Genomic DNA, 27,691 nt, shown 5'->3' on the forward strand with positions numbered 1-27,691 from the left:
AAGCTTCCTAATATGCCCTTGTTTCATAATCTCCAGTTACCTAGGAAAATATCTTGGAGGATTAGAGGAAATAGGAAAGAAAGCAGAGAAGAATTGTGGAAAATAAGAAAATACAAGAGGGGGAAAAGGATAGAGGTGAGGAATATGGGTGACATAGGAAAAAGTGCTGTATCCTCAACTATGGTAGAATATCTTTGTCCTCCTATGTATCTTTTAAAATTTTTACTTCTTACTTTAGGTTTTAGATGGGTAAGAATAAATGGAAGTAGTTGAACAAGTAATTTTACATTCACAATCAGTGGTTTCTCTTTATAATACATTCGGTATTTTTACTGCCTCTTTTAGCTACATATGTCTATTAAATATTGTTTATGGGCAGCTCTGATGCAGTGATTAAGATGATAGCATTTTTTTTAATAATGAACTTTTTGTTACTCACAGAAAATGCACAGATCATCTATATGTAGCTCAGTGAGTTATAAAATAAACACACCATGTAATTACCATTCAGGTAACGATAACATCAGCAGCCGGACGCGGTAGCTCAACGCCTGTAATCCCAGCATTTTGGGAGGCGGAGGCAGGCGGATCTCTTGAGGTCAGGAGCTTGAGACCAGCCTGGCCAACATGGTGAAACCCCGTCTCTACTAAAAATACAAAATAGCTGGACGTGGTGGCATGCACCTGTAATCCTAGCTACTCAGGAGGCTGAGGTAGGGGAATCCCTTGAACTCAGGAGGCGGAGGTTGCAGTGAGCCAAGATTGCTCTACTGCACTCCAGCCTGGGCGACAGAGTCGAGACCCTGTCTCAAAAAAAAAAAAAGATAACATCAGCACCCACTGAAGACCCTATCATGCTCCTTCCCAGTCACTTTTCCCTTTCTTGTGAAAGGTAATTACCAACATAGTGTCTAATAAAATAGTTAGTTCTGTCTGTTTTGAACTTTATATCGATGGAAACATACATTCCGGGCATCTGGCATGCCTATGTCGTATATTTTTTGTGAGGACCAAATTTGTTTTTTTTTTTTTTTGGTTTGGTTTTTAGAGATGAGGACTCACTCTCTTGTTGCCCAGGCTGGAATGCAGTGGCACTGCAACCTGGGACTCCTGGGCTCAAGCGATTCTTCCACCTTAGCCTCTAGAGTAGCTAGGACTACAGGCATATGCCCCCACACCCACCTGAGGACCAGATTTATTAATGGGTACACTGAAATCACTGCAAAGGATCATATGGGAGATGATTACCGAACAAGAGATTTTCATTCTCTGTCATGGAGGAGCGGTCCAGAACAACCATGGGATGAATTTGTGAGTTTCATTAATCTATCTGATGGAAGCACATACTATCAGATGTGGTAGAATCAAGCCTTATAAGCCATGTCACAGTACCATGGACCTGAAGGAGGGCAAATTCCTCTTCAACAATCAAGCAACTTTGGCTGTAAAGCTCTGCTTTGAAATATAGCAAAAAGCCACCTGTAGTGTTCTGAAATCCACCCTAGACTCTCATCTTTAAAGCAGTTAGCTTTAGTTATCCTTAGTCACGAATATGCCTTCCTTTCTCTTCATCTCATCTCCAGGATCCTGATCACATTCCAGAAGGTCCTCAGAGTAATTCATCTATGTCTTATTAGAATACTTCCCATCAACCTAAATGTTAATCTCTGTAGCTCCAGAAATCCAGAAGCTTGTTTTTTAAAGATAGCTCTCCTGTGACTCTGCCCTGAACACCTGGGTTGAGTCTCAGATTTTTTACTTAATAGCTTATTTTAGTGGAGATAGACTTTCAGATTGAGGATGCTTTCCCAGGCAATAGAGGTTTTCCTCGTTCTTCATAAAAGTTTGCAAACCTACCTCTATTGAGAAACAAAGGCATTTTACTTTTTTGGTACATTTAGATTAGTTAGAATCCATAAGATGTTCTCTTGGTCTCTAAATGATTTTTTCATTCAAAGATGACTGGCCTCAGGGTGCAGTACCTAATGGCAATATTAGCCTTCTGAGCAGGGAATGTTGTAGCAGTGTCATTCAGTTCTTTGAACTCTTTCCAAGTCATATGCCAAAATCACATAGTGAGCTCTCATTGTAAATTAATTATTTTAAAGGATCTATCAGATGACTGCTTAATTTTTTTTTTTTTGGAGATGGAATCTTACTCTGTTACCCAGACCGGAGTGCAGTGGCCTGCCACCACACCTGGCTAATTTTTGTATTTTTAGTAGAGACGGGGTTTCGCCATGTTGGTCAGGCTGGTCTCGAACTCCTGACCTCAGGTGATCTGTCTGCCTTGGCCTCCCAAAGTGCTGGGATTACAGGTGGAGCCACTGCACCTGGCCGACTGCTTAATTTTTTCAAAAGCAAAAACTTGGGAACCACTAAAAGGATTACTTACCTAGTCATTAGACTATTTTCTTATATTCTGAGACTGACAATTAATTATACTTCTTATTTTTTCACTTAAAGGCAGACTCTGTTTCTGGAGCCAGAATTACACATAACTGGCCAGGACAGGAGGGAATCCTCATAAAACCAAAAATTTCACATTTTAGGGTTTTTCCTTTTGACCAATATAAAAGTAAATATTCATGCCAAATTTTATTTTCTAGATTGCTAAAAAATGTTTTTTAGAAACCTGATAGACTAAGGACACTTAAGAGTTATTATATGTAAATCCATTAATAATTTCACCTCATGATTTGTGAAATGATTATATGTTTTACAGAATTGAAAGCATATGTCAATATATGAAAAGAAGAAAGTAATCCTAATTAAGTGAAGCTCAAGGCCTTATGTCTTACATGCATTTAGGGGAGTATTTTGTCCTATACTGGTGAATATTTTACTTTTTACCTCTTCCTCCTTAAAATTTTGCAGAATGTATAACTGAGACATAGGCCAGCACAGGAGTGAAAGAGAGTATTCATCCAGCTCATTCTCGTTTGGAGAATGGTGAAAATTCTCAGTGCTGATTATTAGTTCTCATCATATTTTTACACAGCATGCATATTCTGTCTCAAAGATAGATAAGGCATAGAACCTTGCCATGAATTTATCACTTGAAGAAATACTGTGTCCCAGTCTTCAGTATTTTTTACTACCTGTCATTTTGTTTTGTTTTACTGGGGACTCCTCCTCTCTATTGCTGGTATCATGCTCCGCCCTTACCTAGACTAAGAATTTTTTTTCCCTGTGTTACTTCACGGATGGACCAGAGCCATGGCTGCACCTTATATCCTATGCAGAGATGTGCATTCTGATTCTGTTTGAGCTGCTGACTCACCCGGTATGGGCTCCTCCCTGCCTTGCACCGCACTCCTTTTCTTCCTGCTGGGCCTTGGGGTACAGCCATTTATGCTTTTTGGTTGTTGTTTTCTCTTTTCCTATCCTGAGAATGGAATGCCCTTGTGTTCTTTCCCAAGAATTCCACATGCCCCTCCCTGCTTTTCTAAAGGTAAATTTAACCCAGTTGCCTTAAACTAAGGACTTCCCATATGCTGTCCAAGTTATTTATTCACAGTTATGTTAGCTTTCCAGAAAACCTCCTCTTTCTCACCTTTCTGAGTATGTGATTTCTTTGGAGGAAAGACAGACCTGATCCCTTAGTAAACCAGAAAGATCATGATTATAAACCTGCCTACATCAAGAGGATTACATAACCACCACTGGGCAATTGGTTTCCGCTAAGTCCAAAGGTAAAAACTGGCTTTTATTTTTGTAATCATATTGTATGAATCCTAAATGTCCCTTGTAGATCTCTGAAAAGTGGTCTTCCCGGGCACTGAAGCTGATATTTGAAATGGGCTATTTACATTAGTCATGCAGATGCTGGCATCTCCTTTTCAGACCGGTCATGCAATATCATTTGAGTGATTCACTGTTAACTCCTTTGGGGTGAGGAGTTAGCCAGATGGATGGCTTGTTACTCATGTTAACCAGTTTCATGGGGAACATTTCCTGGATAACTACACCCACTCTGGATAGTTCCTTTCCTCCAGCATTTCTCCATATGATTTACATACCATAAAGTACTGCCTTTTTTTTTTTTTTTTTCTGAGACAGAGTCTTGCTCTGTCACCCAGGCTGGAATGCAGTGGCGCGATCTCGGTTCACTGCAAGTTCCGCCTCGTGGGTTCACGCCATTCACCTGCCTCAGCCTCCCAAGTAACTGGGACTACAGGCAGCCGCCACCATGCCCAGCTAATTTTTTTTTGTACTTTTAGTAGAGACAGGGTTTCACCGTGTTAGCCAGGATGTTCTCCATCTCCTGACCTCGTGATCCACCCACCTTGGCCTCCCAAAGTGCTGGGATTACAGGTGTGAGTCACCGTGCCCGGCCTAAAGTACTGCTTTTAGTTGTTTCAGAATGTTGTACTCTGAGGCTTTGTTGCTACTTGTTTTTAGGATTGTTATGTCCCCTTGATGAATTGTCCCTTTTGTTATAATGAAATGACCTTTATCTCTGGTAATATTCTTTGCTATAAAACCTACTTTGCCTGATGTTAACAGAGCCTATCTTTCTTTCTTTTGATTAGTTGTCATGGTATATCTTTTCTATTTGTCCTGTCTGTTCTTTGATGTTGTTGTTGTTTGTAAGAGACAGGGTCTTGCTCTTTTGTCCAGACTGGAGAGCGGTGGCATGATCACAGCTCACTGCAGCCTCAAAATCTTGGGCTCAGGTGATTCTTCTGCCTCACCCTCCTAAGTAGTTGAGACTACAGACATGTGCTACCACACCTGGCTAATTTTTAAAATTCTTTTTAGAGGCGGGTCTTGCTATGTTGTTCTCAAATGCTTGGCCTCAAGCAATCCTCCCACCCACCTCAGCCCCCTGAGTACCTGGGATTACAGGTGTGAGACAGTGCACCCAGTGCTTTTTTTTTTTGAGATGGAGTCTCGCTCTGTTTCCTAGGCTGGAGTGCAGTGGCGTGATCTCGGCTCACTGCAGGCTCCACCCCCCGGGTTCACGCCATTCTCCTGCCTCAGCCTCCCGAGTAGCTGGGACCACAGGTGCCTGCCACCTCGCCCGGCTAATTTTTTGTATTTTTAGTAGAGACGGGGTTTCACCGTGTAAGCCAGGATGGTCTCGATCTCCTGACCTCGTGATCCACCTGCCTCAGCCTCCCAAAGTGCTAGGATTACAGGCGTGAGCCACCGCACCCGGCCCCAGAGCTTTTTTTTTAAAAAAAATCTTCCGGCCAGGCATGATGGCTCACACCTGTAATTGCGGCACTGTGGGAGGATCACTTGAGGTCAGGAGTTGCAGACCAGCTTGGGCAACACAGTGAGACCGTGCCTCTACTAAAAATGAAAAAAAGTTAGCTGGATGCGGTGGTGTATGCCTGTAGTTCCAGTTACTCCGGAGGCTGAGGTGGGAGGATGGCTTGAGCCTACGAGTTCATTGCTGCAGTGATCCATGCTCATGCCACTGTGCTCCACCCTGGGCATCAGAGCGAGACTCTGTCTCAAAAAAAATAAAGAAAAAGTCTTCTATGCCTCTACTTCACTTTTTGAACATATATAATATAATTATAGTAATTTTTAATGTCCTTACTTGCCAATTTTATCATCTATCATTGTTAAGTCAATTTTGATAGACCGATTTTTTTTCTTCTTCTGGATCAAATTTTCCTGTTTCTTTGCATGTTTGTAATTGTTTATTAGGTATCAAACATATTAACTTTCCAGTGCTGGATGTATTGATATACCTATAAATATTCTTGAGTTTCATTCAGGGGTGCAATTAAGTTACTTGGAAACAGTTTGATTCTTTAGAGTCTTGCTTTTAAGATTTGTTAGGTGGGCCAGGCGCGGTGGCTCACGCCTGTAATCCCAACACTTTGGGAGGCCGAGGCGGGTGGATCACGAGGTCAGCAGTTCGATACCAGCCTGACCAACATGGTGAAACCCCGTCTCTACTAAAAATACAAAAAAATTAGCGGGGTGTGGTGGCGGGCACCTGTAATCCCAGCTACTAGGGAGGCTGAGACAGGAGAATCTCTTGAAACCGGAAGATGAAGGTTGCAGTGAGCCGAGATTGCACCACTGCACTCTAGCCTGGGCAATGAGAGCAAAACTCTGTCTTAAAAAAAAAAAAAAAAAAAAAAAAGATTTGTTAGGTGGGACTAGAGCAGTGTTCAGTCTAGGGCTAATTATTTCCCCAATACTGAGGCAAGACCCTTCTGAGTTCCCTACTCAATTGTGAGCCTTGTGAATTGTGAGTTTTTCCAGTCTGGCTGGTGGGAACAGGTTCTATTCCCAGCTCTGCATGAACATGGGCATTATTACCTCTAAGCTTTCAGAAGTTTTTTTTTTTCCCTTGGTTCAAGGTAGTTCCTCACATACATGTACCAGTCGGTGCTATGCTGAACACTCAGTGTGACCCTCTGTACAACTCCTGGGCTCCCTCTCTGTGCAGCTCCCTCCTTTCTGGTTGCCTGTCCTTCAAACACTGGCTGCCTTGGTTTTTTTGGACCTCAGCTGTGTCTGCAGCTCAGCATTCACCAGGCTCTGCCTGAATTTCTGCTCCCTGATCTGCAGCCTGGAACCTTTCTCCAGACAATAAGCTAGGTAATCACAGGGCTCACCTCTGTTTTTCCCATATCATAGGGATCACTGTCCTTTGTTGCTTGATGGCCAGCGTCTTGAAAACTGTTGTTTCTGGCCAGGTATGGTAACTGATGCCTGTAATCCGAGCCCTTTGGGAGGCTGAGGCAGGAGGATTGCTTGAGGCCAAAGAGTTCAAGACCAACCTGGCCAACATAACAAGAACCATCTCTTTAAAAAAAAAAAAAAAAAAATATATATATATATATGTATGTATGTATGTGTGTGTGTGTGTGTGTGTGTGTGTGTGTGTGTGTGTGTGTTTATAAAACTTGTTTCATATATTTTGTCGATTTTAATTGTTTCAGGCATGTGGGTAAACTCTGTCCTTATTACCCCATCTTGACATAGGAACCTCCAGAATAGGATTCAGTTGCTGTTCTATTTCCCTGTTAAAGTATTAACTCCCAAAAGTGAAGGATCTCTTGTTTTGTTTTCCTTATGGCGTCTTTCTAGTTCATTGTCTAGTATATACAAACTCACTAAACATTTGTTAACTAAGCATTTATTGGTGACCATGTTGCAGCATGAAGCAGGTGTTGTGTGTATCATTGGATCAAAACAAAAACGTCTTTCTAGGCTGTGTCCCCTCATTCTTTAGTTTGATTGGTTTGAGGTTTTTGTGCTGCTTGTCAAACAACATATCACAAAGCCTCTTGGAGATTATAGTGGAGTAGTGTCCTTCAATCTTTTCTGGAACAAGGCAGTTTATAAACAAACAGTAAAGTTAGCTAGGGCCTTTCAACTCTGTAGGAATGAAGTAACCAAGAGCCATCTCTGTTTCTTGTTATTATATTTTTTATATACTCAGCAAGGGTGGGAGCTATGACTAAGATAATTCTTAACATTTGTTGCAGCTGTAACTTGGTATCAGAGCAAAAGAGACAAGGACTAGTAAAGAAAGGTCCTGGCAATGGAATTGTTAACATGGATCACAGTATTTCTTACTGATTTTGTGACAATAACAAGGATCTTGGCACAGGATATTTCCTTTTTCTTGGAATACACATGGGTTTGGATAAGTGCCATACATTTAAATTACTGTTATATGAATTCTTATCTCAATGTCTTCCATTTCCTTAGCTGCTGTTTTGTAGTTGCAGAAACATTGCTAAACTGTTTCAACACTCTTAGCAACCAAGGGTCAGCCTTATTTTTGTTTGTTTTGTGTAACTTGGGGGTGGCGGATGTATCATTTCATACTTATCCGAGAGTTTTTTTTTCTGATCTCATCATTGTTTATAGTTTCCTACTAGGTAAAGAATTATAATTTCAATTTTTAAAAATTTGAGTTTTGGATTTTGCTATCTTAAATAAGGAAATTACAGTCATTTAGATAGAATGCTGTCTACTGAAAGGTAAAAATGTTTTCTCAGACATTATGTTATTTTAAAAAATGGAAGTAGTAAAAGTCATAAATCTGGATTTTTTATTTTTGACCATATTTCAAGCAGAAGAAAAAATTAGATCAACTCAGGATAACTCATCTTCATCTTTTAGGGACTGATATTATACAGATTAGTGGTTTACCAACCTAAATGAGTAAGAATTAGAATCACCTTTGGAGCTTTTTCAAAAATACTCATGACTAACCAGTCTTCATTCTCTGAGTTTAAGGAACACTGACAGAGATACTTGGGACTATGTGGTCTTTAGTCTTCCTAGGTTGCTAGTTTGTTTTGGCAATCTCTTTCTCTCTCTCTCTCTCTGTTTAGTCTTCCTAGGTTGCTAGTTTGTTTTGGCAATCTCTGTCTCTCTCTCTCTCTCTCTCTCTCACACACACACACACACACACACACACGCACGCAGAAGAAATTCTAGGAGCAACAAGAATAAGGAATTAATGTGTGTCTATTATGTTTGTCATCCTGCAAGACATTGAGAGCACAAACCAAACTAACCATTATAAGGGAGATCTATTGAATTTAACAACATCTCATAGTCACTAAGATTTTAAAATCTAATTGATGTTGATATAAGACTAATTTAAATTAATACATGTTTAGAAAGGTATTTTATGTCATATGAAATTATTCCAGCAGTTTGCTACTTACATGTTTCTCGGGAAACAGCTGATTTTGATTAAGAAGTACAAATATACTGTATCTGGCTCAATTTGTCTCAGAAAATTATCTTTTTTTAATCTTCACATTTCAGGGAACCAAATATAAATTTACTGAAGACCAAAAAACCCATACTAATAAGTCAGCTCCTTAGTGGTTTTTGTAAACATCTTTATTAGTAAAGGTGATATAATTCCCATATCATAAAATTTATCAATTTAAGGCATGTAATTCAATATTCATTAGTACATTGATAGAATTATGCAACCATCACCACAATCTTAAGTTTAGAACGTTTTTGGAACCCCAGAAAGAAACCCTGTGGACGTTAGCAGTAAGCCTTCATCCCCATTCCATTCCCTAGCCCTTGACAACCACTAAGCAACTTTCTTTCTTTCTGGATTTGCCTAGTCTAGATATTTCTTATAAACAGAATCATACAATATGTATTTGTGGTTGGCTTCTTTCACTTAGCATAAGGTTTTGGAGTTTCATCTTGTTACAGTGTGTGTCAATACTTCATTCTTTTTTATGGCTGAATAATATTTTATTGTGGATACCACATTTTGTTTATCTGTTTCTCAGTTAATGGACATGTGGGTTGTTGCCACTTTTTAGCTGTTGTGAATATGCTGCTATGAACATTTTTATACAAGTTGTTATATAGACATATGTTTTTATTTCTCATGGGTATGTGCCTGATAGAATTGCTGGATCATAAGGTAACTATTTTTTAACAAATTGAGAAACTGCCAAACTGTTTTCCAAAGTGGCTGCAGTATTGTACCTTCTCACCAGTAATGTACCAGGGTTGAAATTTATCCACATGCTTGCCAACACTTGTCTGTTTTATTGTAGCCATCTTAGTGGGTGTGAAGTAATATCACATTGTGGTTTTGATTTGCATTTCCCTAATAACTAATGATACTGAGTATTTTTTCATGTATTGTTAGACTACTGTATATTTGTTTGCTTTTTGGAAATGGAATCTTGCTATGCAGCCCAGGCTGGACTCGAACTTCTGGGCTCAAACAATCCTCCTACGTCAACTGGCCGAGTAGCTGAGATTACAAATGTGCACCACCATGCCCAGCTATACATATTCTTTGTAGAAATGTCTCTTCAAATCTTCGCTTACTTTTAAACTGGGTTGTCCTTTTATTATTGATTGGCAAGCATTCCTTATATATTCTGGATAAAAATTTCTTGCCAGATATATGGCTCAAAAATGTTTTTCCTATTCAGCAGATTGTCTTTTCACTTTCTTGATGGTATAGTTTGCCCCACAAAAGTTTTTAATTTTGATGTAGTACAGTTTATCTGTGTTTCTTTTGTTACTTACACTTTTGGTGTCATATCTAAAAACCATTGCCTAATTCAAGGTCACAGAGATACAATCTTTCTTTCTTTCTTTCTTTTTTTTTTTTTTTTTTTTGAGACAGAGTTTTTGCTCTTGTTGCCCGGGCTGGAGTGCAATGGCACAATCTCCGCTCACTGCAACCTCCCCCTCCTGGGTTCAAGCGATTCTCCTGCCTCAGACTCCCGAGTAGCTGGGATTACAGGCATGCACCACCATGCCCAGCTAATTTTTTTGTATTTCTGGTAGAGACGGGGTTTCTCCATGTTGGTCAGGCTGGCCTCGAACTCCTGACCTTAGGTGATCCGCCTACCTTGGCCTCCCAAGAAGATATAATCTTATGTTTTTTCCTAAGAGTTTTATAGTTTAGCCCATACATTTAGGGTTTTGTTTTTATTTTATTTATTTATTTTGAGATGGAGTCTTGCTCTGTCGCCCAGGCTGGAGTACAGTGGCGCAATCTCAGCTCACTGCAACCTCCGCCTCCCAGGTTCAAGCGATTCTCCTGCCTCAGCCTCCCGAGTAGCTGGGATTACAGGCATATGCCACCACAACAGGCTAATTTTTGTATTTTTATTAGAGGCGTGGTGTCACCTTGTTGGCCAGGCTGGTCTCGATCTCCTAACCTCAGGTGATCCATCCACCTCCACCTCCCAACGTGCTGGGATTACAGGCGTGAGTCACCATGCCCAGCCTATTTAGGTTTATAATCTATTTTGAGTATGATGTGAGGTAAGGATTCAGCTTTGCATATGAGGGCCAGGAGTGGTGGCTCACACCTGTAATCCCAGCACTTTGGGAGGCCGAGGCAGGTGGATCACTTGAGGTCAGGAGTTTAAGACCAGCCTGACCAACATGGCAAAACCCCGTCTACTAGTAGTCCCAGCTACTTGGGAGGCTGAGGTACAAGAATCGCTTGAACCCAGGAGGCAGAGGTTGCATGGAGCTGAGATTGTACCACTGCACTCCAGCCTGGGTGACCGAGTGAGAGACTGTCTCAAAAGAAAAAAACCAAAAACAAAAAACTTTGCATGTGATTGTGCAGTTGTCGTAGTACCATTTGTTGAAACACTGTTCTTTCTCCATTGAATTGTTTTGGTATTCCTGTAGAAAAATCAGTTGACCATAAGTATAAGGGTTTATTTCTGGATTTTTGGTTATATTCTATTGATCTAAATGTCTTTCTAGTCCACCAACACCGTTTTGATTATAGTAGCTTTGCATTAAATTTTAACATTGGGAAGTGCAAGTCTTACAACTGTGTTCTTGGCTATTCTGGGTTTCCATGTGAATTTTAGGATCAGCTTGTCACCTTCTATAAAAAAAAAAACTGAGATTTTGAAAGGGATTGTATAAATCTATAAATTAATTTGCTGAGAGCCCCTTAAGTTCTGTATTCGTAATGCTAAACTTAGGTCCTTCCTAGTTTATCCCTTCTTACAAAATTAATTTCCTTACTTCCACTTTTCTATAACTAAGCTTTGTATATATGCATTAAAAGATAACTTATTACAGTGTATTAGTGTTCAACTAACCTGGAAGAAAATATGAAGTAATTACTTTTTGTATTTTAAAAAATACAATATTGTACAAGCTAAATACCTCTATAGCAAAAATCTCTACATACAGAAAAATTATATAAAGAGGAATGCCAGAAGAGGTGCCAAGCTATGTCAGAACTCTATGAAATCAAGCAAAATTCTATATGACAGAAAAATTTTTCTAGGTCCTTGGAAGTTTTGTTTTGCCTTATTGATTTTTCTGCTGAGATTCATTTTGTATTTGTAAGCATTAGCAAAAATTTATATATGGGGGGAAATTAGATACGAATAATGCCTCTTAAGGAATGTGGATAAGGATTATAAAAAAATAAGCATCTTAGATTTTTATGATGCTTTAGATTCCATCGGTCCCTCAAATAAGACATGGGCAGCTATTTGATAGCTTGTTTAGTTTTTTTTTAGTTAGCAAGTAAAAATTGTGTTGTTTATAGTGTATAACTTTTTTTTACATGTACACAGTGTGGAATAGCTAAATTAAATTTGACATACATATTAGCTCACATACTGATCATTTTTTGTGGCAAGTAGCTTGTATAGTTTTGTTTAGTCAGTGAATACCATAATCCAGTTGCTGTCAACCTTGGCTGCTATGCATCAGAATCCCTGGAGAGCTTTAAAAAATTCAGCTGCCCATGCAGCATACAAGATTAACTAAACCAGCATCTCTGGAGTGGGGCTTGGACATGAGAATTTTTTAAAGCTCTCACAGTGAAGCCACTGTGCATATAACATTTAGAACTACTGCCATACACAGTTGAAAATACTGGTAGATTGAGCTCAGGAAAATGTAATTATCCTGAAATGGCAATTAAAATTATGCCCCCCTGAAATGTATACCACTTTAATTGTAATCTCAACCACTATGAAAAGTATGGAATTATCAGGACATAATGATTTGGATTTGTCTTTACCTGTGAGCCAATAATAAAAGATTAATCACCATAATTCCAAAATTTGATACTAAGATCGATGGGCATTTGTTTGGGGGAAGAAGTCTGTTGCTAAAATAAATCAAGTTTGTAAGCCACCAGTTAATTGGAAAAAACACTGAAGCCCTGGCCTTAAGAGTTTGGCAACCTGTGTTCTAGTATTAGCTCTGCTGTGTGACTTTGAGCCCATGTATTTAAATTACACTTTATGAAATGGGGCCATTGGACTGAAGGTGATCACCAAATTGTTTATTCAGCAAATTGGATTACCTGTTGTGTTCTAGGCAAGGATGCAGGGATGAACAGAACATAGAGCATCCCCTTGAAAAGCATGCAAAAGGCAAACACATGTGCAGAATGTCTAAGTGTAGCTATAGTGAAATATTTGGGGGATTAAGGGAATACAGAAGTACTTTATTTGATTTCAGTTTGGGACAGACACTATAGTTGCCCATTGAACAACCATTCACAGATGCTTGCTTTCCTAGCCACCCTTGCCGCTGGGCCATAGACCAGAGGAAAAATCTGCAGGGCAGAATTTCTTGTAAAAGTTGACAATTTTGAGGCTGGTCCAAGTGCAGTAGTGTTTACAGCTAATTGATCACAGTTACAGATTTCTTTGTTCCATCTCTACTCCCACTGCTTCACTTGACTAGCCTTAAAAAAAAAAAAAAAAGTTGGCAATTGAGAAAGTACTCCTTCCTGTTCTGGCTTTATTGTTTGGGGACATAATACTTGGTGCTATAAAGGTCATCTTGAGACTGTGAAGGCCTAAGAACAAAGGCCTCCACACTGAGAATGGCCAAAGAGAAAAACAAAGGAACCTGGATCCTTGATGTCAACAGTGAGCTGCTAAACCAACCCTAGAACCACCTTCCTGTGGGCTTATTAAGTGAGATAATAAAACTTCATGTTGTTTGAACTCTTATTGCTTTAAGAGTGGTCTGTGGATCGGCATCATCTGGAAGTCTGGTTAGAAATGCAGAAACTCAGACCCCAGTCAGACCTGCTGCATCAGCATCTACACTTATAATAAGATCCCCTGGTGACTAACATGCACATCAGAGCTTTTGAAGCACCAGTTTAAACCAACTTTAATTGGGTATTCTGTTCTATGCAAGCTTAGTAACCCAAGTTGTGTGAGTACATCTTGTTTGGTCAGCTAGTGCTGCAGTTTATAATTATTATCATTTTTCCATTCCTTTCATATTTTCAATCTTGCATGGAACATACGGTCATAAACATGATTTTCATATGATAAAGTCTTTAGGTTTCTAGAGTAACTAATTTCTTTTCTTTTCTTTCTTTTTTTTTTTTTTTTTAGTATTTATTGATCATTCTTGGGTGTCTCTCGGAGAGGGGGACTTGGCAGGGTCATAGGACAATAGTGGAGGGAAGGTCAGCAGACAAACATGTGAACAAGGGTCTCTGGTTTTCCTAGACAGAGGACCCTGCGGCCTTCCGCAGTGTTTGTGTCCCTGGGTACTTGAGATTAGGGAGTGGTGATGACTCTCAACGAGCATGCTGCCTTCAAGCATCTGTTTAACAAAGCACATCTTGCACCGCCCTTAATCCATTTAACCCTGAGTGGACACAGCACATGTTTCAGAGAGCACGGGGTTGTGGGCAAGGCTATAGATTAACAGCATCCCAAGGCAGAAGAATTTCCCCCAGTACAGAACAAAATGTCCACCTCTTTCTACACAGACACAGCAACAATCCGATTTCTCCTTCTTTTCCCCACATTTCCCCCTTTTCTATTCGACAAAACCGCCATCGTCATCATGGCCTGTTCTCAATGAGCTGCTGGGTACACCTCCCAGACGGGGTGGCGGCCGGGCAGAAGAGGGGCTCCCCACTTCCCAGACGGGGCGGCCGGGCAGAGGCGCCCCCCACCTCCCAGACGGGGTGGCTACCGGCCGGGGACTGCCCCCCACCTCCTGAACGGGGTGGCTGGCCGGGCGGGGGCTGCCCCCCACCTCCCTCCCAGACGGGGCGGCTGGCCGGGCGGAGGGGCTCCTCATTTCTCAGATGGGGCGGCCGGGCAGAGACTCTCCTCACCTCCCAGACGGGGTGGCGGTCGGGCAGAGACGCTCCTCAGTTCCCAGACGGGATGGCAGCCGGGAAGAGGCGCTCCTCACTTCCCAGACTGGGCGGCTGGGCAGAGGGGCTCCTCACATCCCAGACGATGGGCGGCCAGGCAGAGACGCTCCTCACTTCCCAGACGGGATGGCGGCTGGGCAGAGGCTGCAATCTCGGCACTTTGGGAGGCCAAGGCAGGCGGCTGGGAGGTGGAGGTTGTAACGAGCCGAGATCACGCCACTGCTCTCCAGCCTGGGCAACATTGAGCACTGAGTGAGCGAGACTCCGTCTGCAATCCCGGCACCTCAGGAGGCCAAGGTGGGCAGATCACTGGCGGCCAGGAGCTGGAGACCAGCCTGGCCAACACAGCGAAACCCCGTCTCCACCAAAGAATACAAAAACCAGTCAGGCATGGCGGCGCGCTCCCGCATTCCCAGGCACTGGGCAGGCTGAGGCAGGAGAATCAGGCAGGGAGGGTGCAGTGAGCCGAGATGGCGGCAGTACAGTCCAGCCTTGGCTCGGCATCAGAGGGAGACGGTGGAGAGAGAGGGAGAGGGAGAGGGAGACCGTGGAGAGAGGGAGAGGGAGAGGGCTAGAGTAACTAGTTTCTTAATAGCTAACCTTGTTCGTGTACATTGAGGCTTAGAGGAATAATGACCAAAAATTTCAGAATACCACTCAGGACATAGAAATTTGTTTGCAATCAGAATTTGAATTTCTAGAATCATAATTGTCTCTGCTATCCCCCATGTGACAATAACAGTTTGTTGCTTAATAATAAGAAATTGGGGCCAGGTGTGGTAGCTCACATCTGTAATCCTAGCACTTTGGGAGGCCAAGGCGGGTGGATCACCTCAGGTCAGGAGTTTGAGACCAGCCTGGCCAACATGGCAAAACCCTGTCTCTACTAAAAATACAAAAATTAGCTGGGTGTGGTGGTGCACGCCTGTAGTCCCAGCTACTCAGGAGGCTGAGAGGCAGAAGAATCACTTGAACCCAGGAGGCGGAGGTTGCAATGAGCCAAGATCACGCCACTACACTGCAGCCTGGGCGACAGAGTGAGACTCCATCTCAAAAAAAAAAAAAAGGAAATTGGATTCTGTTTTTTTTTTTAATCTCTTTAAAGTTTTATAGGTTTTTTGTTTATTCCTTCATTTATTGATTGATTCAGTATTTGTAAAGCAACTCGCAATTACTCTAAAAAGAGCCCATTTTTATTTCCACAGATGAAAAATTTCTCAGTTGACCTTTTCTTTCCAACTTTTACAGCCAAAATATTACACTGGAAACTTAAAAATCTATGTCAGAGATAAAACAAAATTACTGTCGATGTTAATCTTTTCCTTCGGGTTCAGTTGTACATGCTTTGGTTACAAGGATAAAATGGTAATGAGTTGATAGCAGTAGTAATGGAATTAACAAAGTGCTTTATTTTACAGGGAAAATATTTATCCCCAAACAGAAACCTGTACAGACTTTTACAGAAGAAAAAGTGTCTCTTGATCCAGAATTAGAAGAAGCTTTGACAAGTGCTTCTGATACAGAATTGTGTGACCTCGCAGGTATCACCTAAAACAAGTTAATTTGTGAATAAGTGTGGGGTGGAGTGGGAAATACCAACACATACCTATATACATTATACAAATGTTTGCTTTACCTAGCAAGTACTGTTAAATCAGTAACCACATATTTGGCTTTATATTTTACACGGTAAAGCTGACATAAAGAGTTTCATTTCTCTAAATACTCTCAATAGCAAAATGTTTATATTAAGAAAATGTATTGTATTGTTCGACATCTTTTCCCATGTTGTGATATTTGAAAGTCTTTCTAAAAATCTTTCATCACCTGGTGCTCAGCTAGAAGCTGTCCTATCTGAACACCGAAAAAGAGTCTTCAAAGTCAACCGCTGACCTACTTTATCAGAAGACCGAGAGATGAGTAACGAGAAAGTAGATTGAAACAGTCAGTCCTGAGCTATACTCACCACCTTCCCAACTTTTCTGAAGTGTATATGAAACACTCCAAATGTCTCTATTATTTTCATTATTGTCAATTTCTTATCTAGACCAGTATCTTCCCCTCCCTACCCATGTACAATCTACTTTCCTAGATAGAAAAGTGTGATGCATGGGGAGTTCTTCAGACCAAATAACCCCAAGAACTAATAAATTTGAATGTAGCACTGATGGTTCTTTGGGAAGGACCTTGGAAAGGGACAAGCCAAGGTGTGATGCCACAGCCACAGCAGGAGTCTTACGGGTTGAGGGACTGAAGACTGACAGATCTGTAAACAGTACATTCACCAGAGTGGAATGAGCCAAGGACATCCTCTGACTTCTGCCTTATTTGTGCAAAAGAGCATCAAAAACTAAAACCAAATTTATTTTTCCTCCTAAGTGTCATTTTTGAAGGGTGTTCATATTCTTACATACGAGAACCTAATACTTTAGTATTCTACTCTTAACTACAGTCCAAATGTAAATTAATGACATGAGATTAACACACATTAAAATATGAAGGTTAAGTTAAAAATCTGCTTTTTGTCATATTATGTTCCTAGAAACCTTGTGAAATTAATGAACGGCAAAAATAGATCATTTCCATTTTCTCTCTTAGCCACTAGATGGAGCTAAGCATAGATTTATGTTGAGGATTAGGCTGCCTCCAACTCTGAATTTGGAAATGTGGGGAAATGTAAATTTAGAAATGTGGGGGAAAATAATGAGTATTGAGGAGAATGAGATTATAGGTGATTTTTAATCATTTTGTTCTTCTGTGTGGGTGTGTGATCTGTAATTTATTGGAAAAGGTCCAGAGAATATTAAAATTATTGATAGAAATTTTTAGTTGTAAAACTCTTCATGTTTAAAACAATAAAAACTTTCTTTTTCTGTATTTATAGCAATTCTTGGGATGCACAATTTGATAACGAATACACAGTTCTGTAATATAATGGGAAGTAGTAATGGTGTAGACCAAGAACATTTTTCAAGTGAGTACTTAAAATGCTTTGTGAATTCTAATCCTTTATTAAATATATTTTGTTTTCGCCTTGTGTCAGCTTAAGTATTCACATACTAGATGTTATATATATGTACTTGAAACCTGACATTTCAGTTTGGTGGTATTAACCAAGAAAGCCATTGAAAATAGAGTATTAAGTATTTTGTGCTTAATGGGTCAGCAAATGTAATAAGAACCACTCTACCTCACTAAATAATGCTAAACAGTATAAAAGCTAGTCCAACTTGGTTTTGTTGACATTTTATTATCACTACTACTAATTTTCAAGAAATACATGACAATACTTACAAAGAAATTACATTATAAAATCAGATTCAGGAGATACCACAAAACTATTCAGCCCCTAAACCTTTCAGTCTGATGTGAAGTATTATATAGCCTAAAGCAAAGCTTTTCAGAAACTCATTTATAGGGGCCAGGTGTGGTGGGTCATGACTGTAATTTCATTTTCTGAGGCTGAGGCAGGAGGATCGTTTGAGTCCAGGAGTTCAAGACCAGCATTGGAAACGTAGACCCCCATCTCTAAAAAATTTTAAAAATTAGCTGGGCATGGTGGCACATGTCTCTAGTCTCAGCTACTTGGGAGGCTGAGGGGAGGATGGCTTGAGCCCAGGAGCTTGAGGCTGCAGTGAGCTGTGATCACACTACTGCATTCAAGCCTGGGCAACAGTGCAAGACCCTATCTCAAAAAATAAATTCATGTATAGGGTGTTCTTAAATTAGCAAGGTGATACATGCCTTTGTAGCACATTTAAACAGTACATAAGTATTTATGGGAAGAGGTAAAAGTGTCTCTGTCTCCAGCCGTCATGCCCTCTACTTCCCCAAACACCACCTACCCTGTTCACAATTTTGTATATACCCTTCCAGACTTTGCACTGTTTATACTAATGTATACATATTATACATAGTCTCTTGTTTTTTTTTACAAAAAATCGATTATACTGTAAATATTTACTGCAACTTAATTTTTCAATAATAATTCTATTAGCTATTTTTTTTTTTTTTTTTTTGGAAACGGAGTCTTGCTCTGTCACCCAGGCTGGAGTGCAGTGGTACCATCTTGGCTCACTGCAACCTCCGCCTCTCAGGTTCAAGCGCTTCTCCTGCCTTAGCCACCTGAGTATCTAGGATTTGACAGGTGCATGCCACCTTGTCCAGCTAATTTTTTTTTTTTTTTTTTTTAGTAGAGATGGGGTTTTGCCATGTTGGCCAGGCTGGTCTCGAACTCCTGACCTCAGGTGATCTGCCCACCTCAGCCTCCCAAAGTGCTGGGATTACAGGCATGAGCCACTGTGCCTGGCCAACTGTTTTTGAATGCTTACTGTGGGCCATGTTGTGTAGACAGCTCTTGGATGTGGAGTACTCTTATTAGCCCTCACAACAGTTCTATGAAATAGATATTATTATTTTTAATTTGCATGTGAGAAAGCTGACATTTTAAAATAATTGGGTAACCTCAATATTTTACACAAAGTCAGTGGTAAGGATTTTAACCCGTGTTATATAGTGTATCACTTAGCAGTCGACCGTGTTTTCTAGTTAATATGTATACATCTACATCATTCAGACATGTGTATAACATTCCTTTCACGATGTTTTGTAATTTGACCATCCCCCTTCTCATTTTTAAGTTTTTATTGTAGAAATGTTCAAACACACATAAAAGAAGAGAGAATAATATATTCATTACCCAGTTTCAGCTGTTTTTAACATTTGCCAGCCTTGTTTTATTCATCTTCTGTCTCCCTTCCTAACCCTTCTACTTTTTTTCCTGAAGTATTTTAAAGCAAACCCTGTTCATTTGTATTACATCACCTATAAATATTTCCATATGTGTGTCTCACAAATAAAGGCTTTTCTTTTAATGTAATCATGATGCCATCATCAAACTTAAAAATTAACAGTATTTTCTTCATATCATGTAATACCCAGTCTGTGTCCAGATTTCCTCTGTTCTCTCCAAAATGTCGTTTCATGATTGGCTCAAAAAACGTTACACGCTGCATTTGATTGTTTGTCTTTTTAGTCTCCCTTAATTTCTTAACAGTTCTCCTCCCCAACCTCTTTCCTTTTTTTTTTTTTTTTTTTCTGTGCCATTTATTTTTTAAGAAACTGGGTTTATTTTTCGTAGAATTTTCCACATTCTGGATTTGGCTGATTTCAACCTTATGGTATCATTTTATGTTTTTCTATCACCTATGTTTCTGTAAACTGTTAGTTCTAGTGGCTTGATGAGATGCAGGTGCAGGTCCCTTTTGGCAAGAATGCTTCATGGGTGGTGACTGAATCATATTAAGAAGCTTATGAAGTCTAATTCTTCCTCTTTGGGGGAATGAGATTGATCACAGGGTTCAAATGTAGGCAGCCTGACCCATCCTTTTTAAGTTTCCCATTAACCTTTTGCTTAATAATTCCTGCATCCCATTGACTGGATTCATTATTTCATTAAGGGGCAAGGCTCTTAAGATTTCTCTCCCCATTCCATCTTTCCCCACTCCACAGGATGTGTGGAACGGGGAAAGAAATCTTTAGGTTTTATAAAATTAGAACTATTCAATTTTCTATTCAATGAGGAAGTTCTTCCCTAGCTATCTTGAAGACTACCTTGCTGAACTTAAGTGAGAGGGAGCCCACTCTCTGTTGTTTAGCAGAGCTTCATTAGGAAGCTTTTCCTTGTCTTTAACCAAGTTCTGCTTCTTGGCAATCTATACTTGTTCTAACCCAGCCTTTCAGAACAGCACTAAATTTGTCTCTTCTCAACTTCTACAGGGTAAATCTGAAAACAGCTAGCATAACTTCTTTTAATAGGTACTTCTCCAGACTAAATATATTCAGATTTTTCACCTGACCTCGGGAAAGTAATTTTCAAACCTTCATCTAAGTTGATCTCCTCAAGATGCTGTGTGTGTGTGTGATATTTGAAAGTAACAAGGTACTCTTAGAGGGAATTTATTGGATAATCAGTGCACCCTGTCTCAAGATGAGTTTTGCTGCTAAAATCTAGAGGAAGGCAGGAAGGAAAAAAGCCAGATAGTAGTCCATTTTGAACCCGGTCAGTCTTCCCATGTCAATTGCTCTTACTCTTTTGTGCTCATTCATTCGTTTGTGAGCCTTTTGTGGTCTTTGACTTGAATGACCACAAAAAAGTAATGTTTTCCCCAGAAAATGTATCCATAAAAGTTTACCTATTATAGGTGTTCGTAGACCTCCACACACATGCATCAGAGCACAGTGATCTCTTTAAAGGGCTCAAGGATTTCAGGTCCTTTGTCGTTCACATCTGAAGCATCATATTCTGTGTGGGTAGCTGAGGTAAAGATTAGGGAGTGAGAGTGAGGGAGGGCAGTAAATTTTGGAGCCTCTGTCTCAGTAGCTCTTCTGTGTACCTTTACCTCCTCTCCCTCTCTGCTCCTTATTCCTACCCTCTTTCCTATTCCTTCTTTCTCGCAGAAAATTCTCCCCACTTTCCCACTGCAGAGTACTCCTCGTGGGAGGAAGAGGTAATGTGCCCTCCCATCACCTTATTCTTCTCATTTAGGCTATATTTCTTTAAGTCTGTGATTCTTACTGCCTTTATGCCAATTATCAGTCAAATTTCAAAGAAACGATGAGATGCTAGATTTTATCATACTCTTATCTTAAATTTTGCCAGAAACAAATGGCATCATCAACTTGTGCTATCAAATATATTTGAGTGGTAAAAATATCTTGTAATATACTAAGACAATGAAAATATTCATTTTTGAAGACTGATACATGGCAAACAAATTAAATGTTGAATATGTTTGGTATTTATATGCAGTAAAATTTTATTTGGGTGCTTTAAATATGTGTCAAGGCCAGGCGCAGTGGCTCCTGCCTGTAATCCCAGCACTTTGGGAGGCCAAGGCAGGCAGAGCACTTGAGGTCAGGAGTTCAAGACCAACCTGGCCAATATGATGAAACCCATCTCTACTAAAAATACAAAAATTAGCCAGGCATGGTGACACACGCCTGTATTCCCAGCTACTTGGGAGGCTGAGGCAGGAGAGTTGCTTGAACGTGGGAGGAGGAGGTCGCAGTGAGCCAAGATCGCGCCACTGCACTCCAGCCTGGGCGGTAGAGTAAGACTCCATCTCAAAAAAAAAAAAAAAAAAAAAAAAAACTAAATAAATAAATATGTGTCAACACATAAAGGATCTTTTCAGAATTGTGGGGATGGAACTTTTAAATCTGTCCCCTTGAATAAATATGTGTGTATGAGAGAGAGAGAAAGAGATGTTACCAAGTCAATTATCTGCATCCACTGTAATAGTATCAACTCCAGGCTGAGCACAGTGGCTCATGCCTGTAATCCCAGCACTTTGGGAGGCTGAGGCGGGCGGATCACGAGGTCAGGAGATAGAGACCATCCTGGCTGACATGGTGAAACCCCGTCTCTACTAAGAATACAAAAAATTAGCTGGGCGTGGTGGCGGGCACCTGTAGTCCCAGCTACTCAGGAGGCTGAGGCAGGAGAATGGCGTGAACCCGGGAGGCGGAGCTTGCAGTGAGCCGAGATCATGCCACTGCGCTCCGGCCTGGGCGAAAGTGCGAGACTCCGTCTCAGAAAAAAAAAAATGGTATCAAATCCTGCTCTTTTCATTTATCACTGCAGATGTAGTCAAAGGTGAAAAGATTCTTCCGGTATTCGATGAGCCACCAAATCCAACCAACGTAGAAGAGAGTTTGAAGAGAATTAAAGAAAATGATGCTCATCTTGTTGAAGTTAATTTGAATAATATAAAGGTAAGTGTGCTAATCAGAGTGGTTTTGTATTGCTTTGAGTCAGTTGAACCTAGGATGAGAGCTGGGCAGTTGATAAAATAGTCTAATTCTTTCTACTTTAAGGTAAAGTTTTTGCTCTTACCAGTATGCTAACGTAGGTTTCTTCATATTTTAGATATTGAAGTATTATGGTATTGTATTTTCTAACTTGCTTTTTGAAAAATTTATCATCTAAAAATGTAAACCCTACAAACTGTCAGAATAAATCTCTCAGGTTTTCTAAATACTGCCCACTTCTAAGAACATTTAGCCTCTTGGGTCTTGCTTTTTTAAAATTCGGTTCCTTAGCCAGGTATGGTGGTGCATGCCTGTAATCCCAGCTACTTGGGAGACTGAGGCTGGAGGATGGCTTGAGCCCAAAAGTTTGAGACCAGCCTGGGCAACATAGTGAGACCTGCCACTGTCCCATCTCAAAAAATAAAATAAAACCTGTTTTTTGAGGTAAAATTTAAACATGGTAAAATTCTCCCTTTTAGTGTCCAGTTCTATGAATTTTGACAGGTGCATACAATTTTGTACAACCACCATTACACTCAAGATATAGAATATATCTGTCACCGCAAAAGTTCTCTCATACCACTTTGTAGTCATTCTCTGACCCCCAGCTCTAGTCCCTGACAACCACTGACCTATTTTCTTTCCCTATTATTTTGCCTTCTCCAGAATATCATATAAATGGAATCCTATAGTATGTAGCCTTTTGGGTCTGGCTTCTTAGCATAATACATTTGAGATTCATTCATGGTGAGTGTGTCAGATACGCTGCAGTTTGTTTATCTGTTCATCAGTTGGAAGACATGTGGGTTCCTTCCAGTTTGGGATGTTTATTAATACAGCCACTATATACTTTCACACACAGGTTTTTGTGTGAACATGTTTTAAATTCTCTTGAGTAAACACCTAGGAATAGGCTTTCTGGGATCTTATTTTGAGTTTTAAACAATGCAACTCTACCTTGGAGTAAGGAAAGAAGAAATTAGGAGGACATGGGGTAATTAATTACCAAAAAGTAAACTCAAATTATCTAGATATTAGCCATTGTGTAATGGCTTCATTATAAATTCCTCATTTTAAAACTTGATTTTTTTGAAGTCGAGGACAAGGGGAGGAGAGCATCTGGAAATCTCAAGCCTAGGGAAGGAAGCTTCTGTGCTCCTCTAGGGAGTGATCCTTCCTGTGAGTAGAGGAAGGAAAGCCTCAGAGAAAGCTTATATTCATAGTTCATTACTAACTTTGTTTTTTTTTTTTTTGAGACAGAGTCTTGCTCTGTTGCCCAGGCTGGAGTGCAGTGGTGCGATCTTGGCTCACTGCAACCTCTGCCCCACCCCAGGTTCAAGCAATTCTTGTGTCTCAGCCTCCTGAATACCTGGGATTACAGGCATCCACCACCACACCTGGCTAATTTTTGTATTTTTAGTAGAGATGGGGTTTCACCATGTTGGCCAGGCTGGTTTTGAACTCCTGACCTCAAGTGATTCGCCCACCTTGGCCTCCCAAAGTGCTGGGATTACAGGTGTGAGCCACTGCGCCCGGCCTATTTTTAGTTTTTTTAATTTGGTCCCTGTGTATCCCTTTCTCTAAATAAACAGTAATCATCTGAAAATAACCAGGCTAGGGGGAATTGAAGTCTCAAGATACTACTGAGAGAAACCAGCATCTTCAATACTTTATTTTCTCTCCTTCAAGTAGTGTAGGGTTAATCTCTCTTAGTGCTTTGTAGCTTAAACTAAGTGACTGAGAACAGTCTGTCTGCCTCAGGAATCGTACTCATCAGAGATGGACTCCTTCATTTCTTTCCTTGTAGAAAAGTAAATCCACTTTTATTTTCATATAAAAAGAATAATGAAGGCTGGGCGCAGTGACTCATGCCTGTAATCCCAGCACTTTGGGAGGCCGAGGAGGGTGGATCACCTGAGGTCAGGAGTTCGGGACCAGCCTGACCAACATGATGAAACCCCATCTCTCCTAAAAATACAAAATTAGCCGGACCTCGTGGTGCATGCCTGTAATCTCAGCTACTTGGGAGGCTGAGGCAGGAGGGTTGCTTAAACCTGGGAGATAGAGGTTGCAGTGAGCTGAGATTGCGCCGTTGCACTCCAACCTGGGCAACAAGAGCAAAACTCTGTCTCAAAATACATAAATAAATAAAAGGAATAATGAAAGGTGAGAATAATGAGAATTTTTTTTAACCTAAATGCTAGAGAAATGGTGATATGTGCTCTGCTCTGAGTCAGTAGTTTATGCAAATGCTCCATCATAGATAAGTCAGATAATTATGGAGGAAGCTGCATTATTTGTTTTCATTTGTAGACTAATTCTTAGGTGTTTGTATAATTTCTGAATACATTTTAAAGCAAAAAAATCATATATTTGATTAATGGAAACTAAATATAATGAAAATTGAAATGTAATGATGTTTTATGTTATTGTCTTTCAAGAATATCCCAATTCCAACCCTAAAAGATTTTGCAAAGGCTTTGGAAACCAACACACATGTGAAATGTTTCAGTCTTGCAGCCACCCGGAGCAATGACCCTGTTGCTACTGTAAGTAAGCTACTTGAGAATATCAAAATTATGACATACCCAGGGTGTGTTACAGTGGTGATTTTTATGAACAAGATTTACCCCTTTTTTATAGTTAATGTTTTAGCTCACTATTAGGCAGTATATGACTTACCAGCTTTTTGTGTTTATTTTTTCCTGTATTTCCTTCCTATGAATTTTTCCCCCTCCCAGCTTCCCCCTCCTTCCTATGAATTTTTTAAAACATAAATGGAATCACGTAGTATATGCTGTTCTGCAACTTGATTTTTCACTCTGCAGTTTATCTTTAAAGTTTTGTTGTATCAATACATAGGGATCTACCACATTATTTTAACATCTTCAGAGGATTCCATTTATGGATCCTTAGTGGTGGATTTTTGTTAAATGCTTTTGCTGTGTCTCTTGAGATGCTCATATGGTTTTTGTCCTTTATTCTGTCAATGTGATGATTTGATTGACTTTTATATGTTGAACCAACCTTTCATTCCTGAGATAAATCCTACTTGATCATGGTATAAACCTTTTGTTTCATTGGCTTTGAGAATATCACTCACTCCCTTGGGGGCTTCCCTTACCTCAGTGGACATTCCTTCTCAAAGCCCTGTACTGGTTTCTCCATATCTCTTCAACTTCTAAATATTGGAATGGCCCAGAACATGGTCCTTCTTTTCTCAGTCTACACTGACTTTCTGGGTAATCTCAGAAATATATATATTATCTTCATATACTTGCTGATGACTCCCAGTGTTATTATCTACAGTTTGTATCTCTCTCCTGAACTCCGTATTCATGTCCAGCTACCTCCTCAGCAGCTTTACTTGGATGTCTAATGGACATCTTACATGTAAGTCCTCAAACTCCTGACTTCCATCCTGTGCCTGCTTTTCTCTGCTGTTTTCTATCTTACTAAATGCAATTTCAATCTTTCATTGCTCAGGCAAACAAAAAAAAAAATTTTTTTTTTTTTTTTTTTTTGAGACAACGTCTCACTCTGTTGCCCCGGCTAGAGTGCAGTGGCACAACCTCGGCTCACTGCAACCTCCACCTCCTGGGTTCAAGCGATTCTCCTTCAGCCTCCTGAGTAGCTGGGATTACAGGCATGCGCCACCACGCCTGGCTAATTTTTGTATTTATAGTAGAGATGTGGTTTCACCATATTGGCCAGGCTGGTCTCGAGCTCCTGACCTTGTGATCCGCCCACCTCGACCTCCCAAAGTGCTAGGATTACAGGCGTGAGCCACCACGCCGAGCAAAAAAAAAAAAAAAAAAAAAAATTTAATGGAATCATTCTCGACATCCCTTTCTTGCAACTTAAACCTACCTTTGGCCCTATCTTCAAAATATTTCAGAATCCAACCACTTCTCACCATTTTCACAACTACCACCTTGACCCAAGCCACCATCTTTTCCCACCTGGATTATTGCAACAGCCTCCTAATTGGGTTACCTTCATCTATTTTACCTACCCCAAAGTCAGTTCTTTACATAGCACCAAGAGTGATTCTTTTAAAACTTAAGTTAAATGACCTCATTCCTATTCGGAGAACCCTCTAGCAGCTTCCCATCTCATTAAGAGTAAAAATAAAAATCTTTCAGTGGCCTTATAAGGCTTCACATGAGTGGACCTCATCTCATTTACTTGCCCTTTCTTTCATTCTACTCTAGCCGTACAGCCTTCTTCAACATGCCATGTGGACTCCCAAATCAGGGCCTGTACATTTGTTCCTTCTGCCTTGAACTTTCTTCCTAAAATAATCCACTTAGCTTCGTCTTATCACTTGGACCCTTTGCTCAAATGTCAACTTCTAGTTGAGGCTTTTCCTGACCGTGCTATATAAAATACCAACCCCATTCCCACCCCCAGTATTCCCCGTCTACCCTATTGTGCCTTTTTTCTTTTTACCCTCTAACATTCCACTTTGCTTACTTTTATTATCTGTGTCCCTCCCCAGCTAGAATGAACATTCTGCCAGGCAGGGACCAATATGTTTTATCTCTGAATCTCTAGGACAGTGCTAATCAAATAATAGACCATCAGTAATATTTGAATACATGTATGGATAAGGGATTTGTTCCAGGTCACATAGCTAGTTGTTGCTAATAGAAAGGACAAGTATGTAGATACCAGCCACAGTTTTTTTAGTATCTCTACGCCCTATTGCCTTTCCTTTAACTTTAAGCTTGGTCTTACCCATATTTTCTGTAGTTTAACCTTGCTTTTGATCCCTCTAAGGGGCTGTTTTATATAAACTCATGATCATTCTTCTTTTTTCTCTCTCTTTTCCTTCCCCTCCTTCCTTCCCTTCTTCTCTCTTCCTACCTCTGTCTCTTTTTCTTTCCTTCCCAGTCTCCCTCTTTCTATTTTCACTTGTAGGCTTCTGTTAATTAATCAATATGGTACTTATTAAGCACTGAGTCAAATGTCTAACACTGTACTGTATCCTATGAGAAATGAAACAGAAGCAGATTGAAGACATACCATTACTTGAGGAATTTAATATTTTATTAGCCCCTTCTTCTCAATGGCCTTTGTGCTCTTCTGGTTCTGGTTATCTGTGTTCTTTTCTGGCCTTCTGCCTTGACCATTTCTTTTGGCCCCTGCCTTGGAAATTAGTACATAATTTACCCTCATTTTGGCTTCACATGATCCAGCTACAGCAAGACCCAAATAAGAAAAGATGTTACAGGGACATTGATGAAGTTGGTCTAA

At 40.2% G+C, this 27,691-nt stretch overlaps 1 protein-coding gene across 1 annotated transcript in view; it reads left to right on the plus strand.

The window, feature by feature from the left end:
• TMOD3 (tropomodulin 3) overlaps nt 1-27,691 on the plus strand; it is an 85,685-nt gene that overhangs the window by 45,408 nt on the left and 12,586 nt on the right. The window contains exons 4-7 of the mRNA XM_019010835.4: nt 16,039-16,161; nt 17,505-17,594; nt 22,266-22,396; nt 24,874-24,981. Coding sequence (XP_018866380.2) covers nt 16,039-16,161; nt 17,505-17,594; nt 22,266-22,396; nt 24,874-24,981 — 452 coding nt within the window. The remainder of the gene's footprint in view (nt 1-16,038; nt 16,162-17,504; nt 17,595-22,265; nt 22,397-24,873; nt 24,982-27,691) is intronic.

The sequence above is a fragment of the Gorilla gorilla genome, chromosome 16 (assembly GCF_029281585.2).
Source record: "Gorilla gorilla gorilla isolate KB3781 chromosome 16, NHGRI_mGorGor1-v2.1_pri, whole genome shotgun sequence".
Lineage (NCBI taxonomy): Eukaryota > Metazoa > Chordata > Mammalia > Primates > Hominidae > Gorilla > Gorilla gorilla.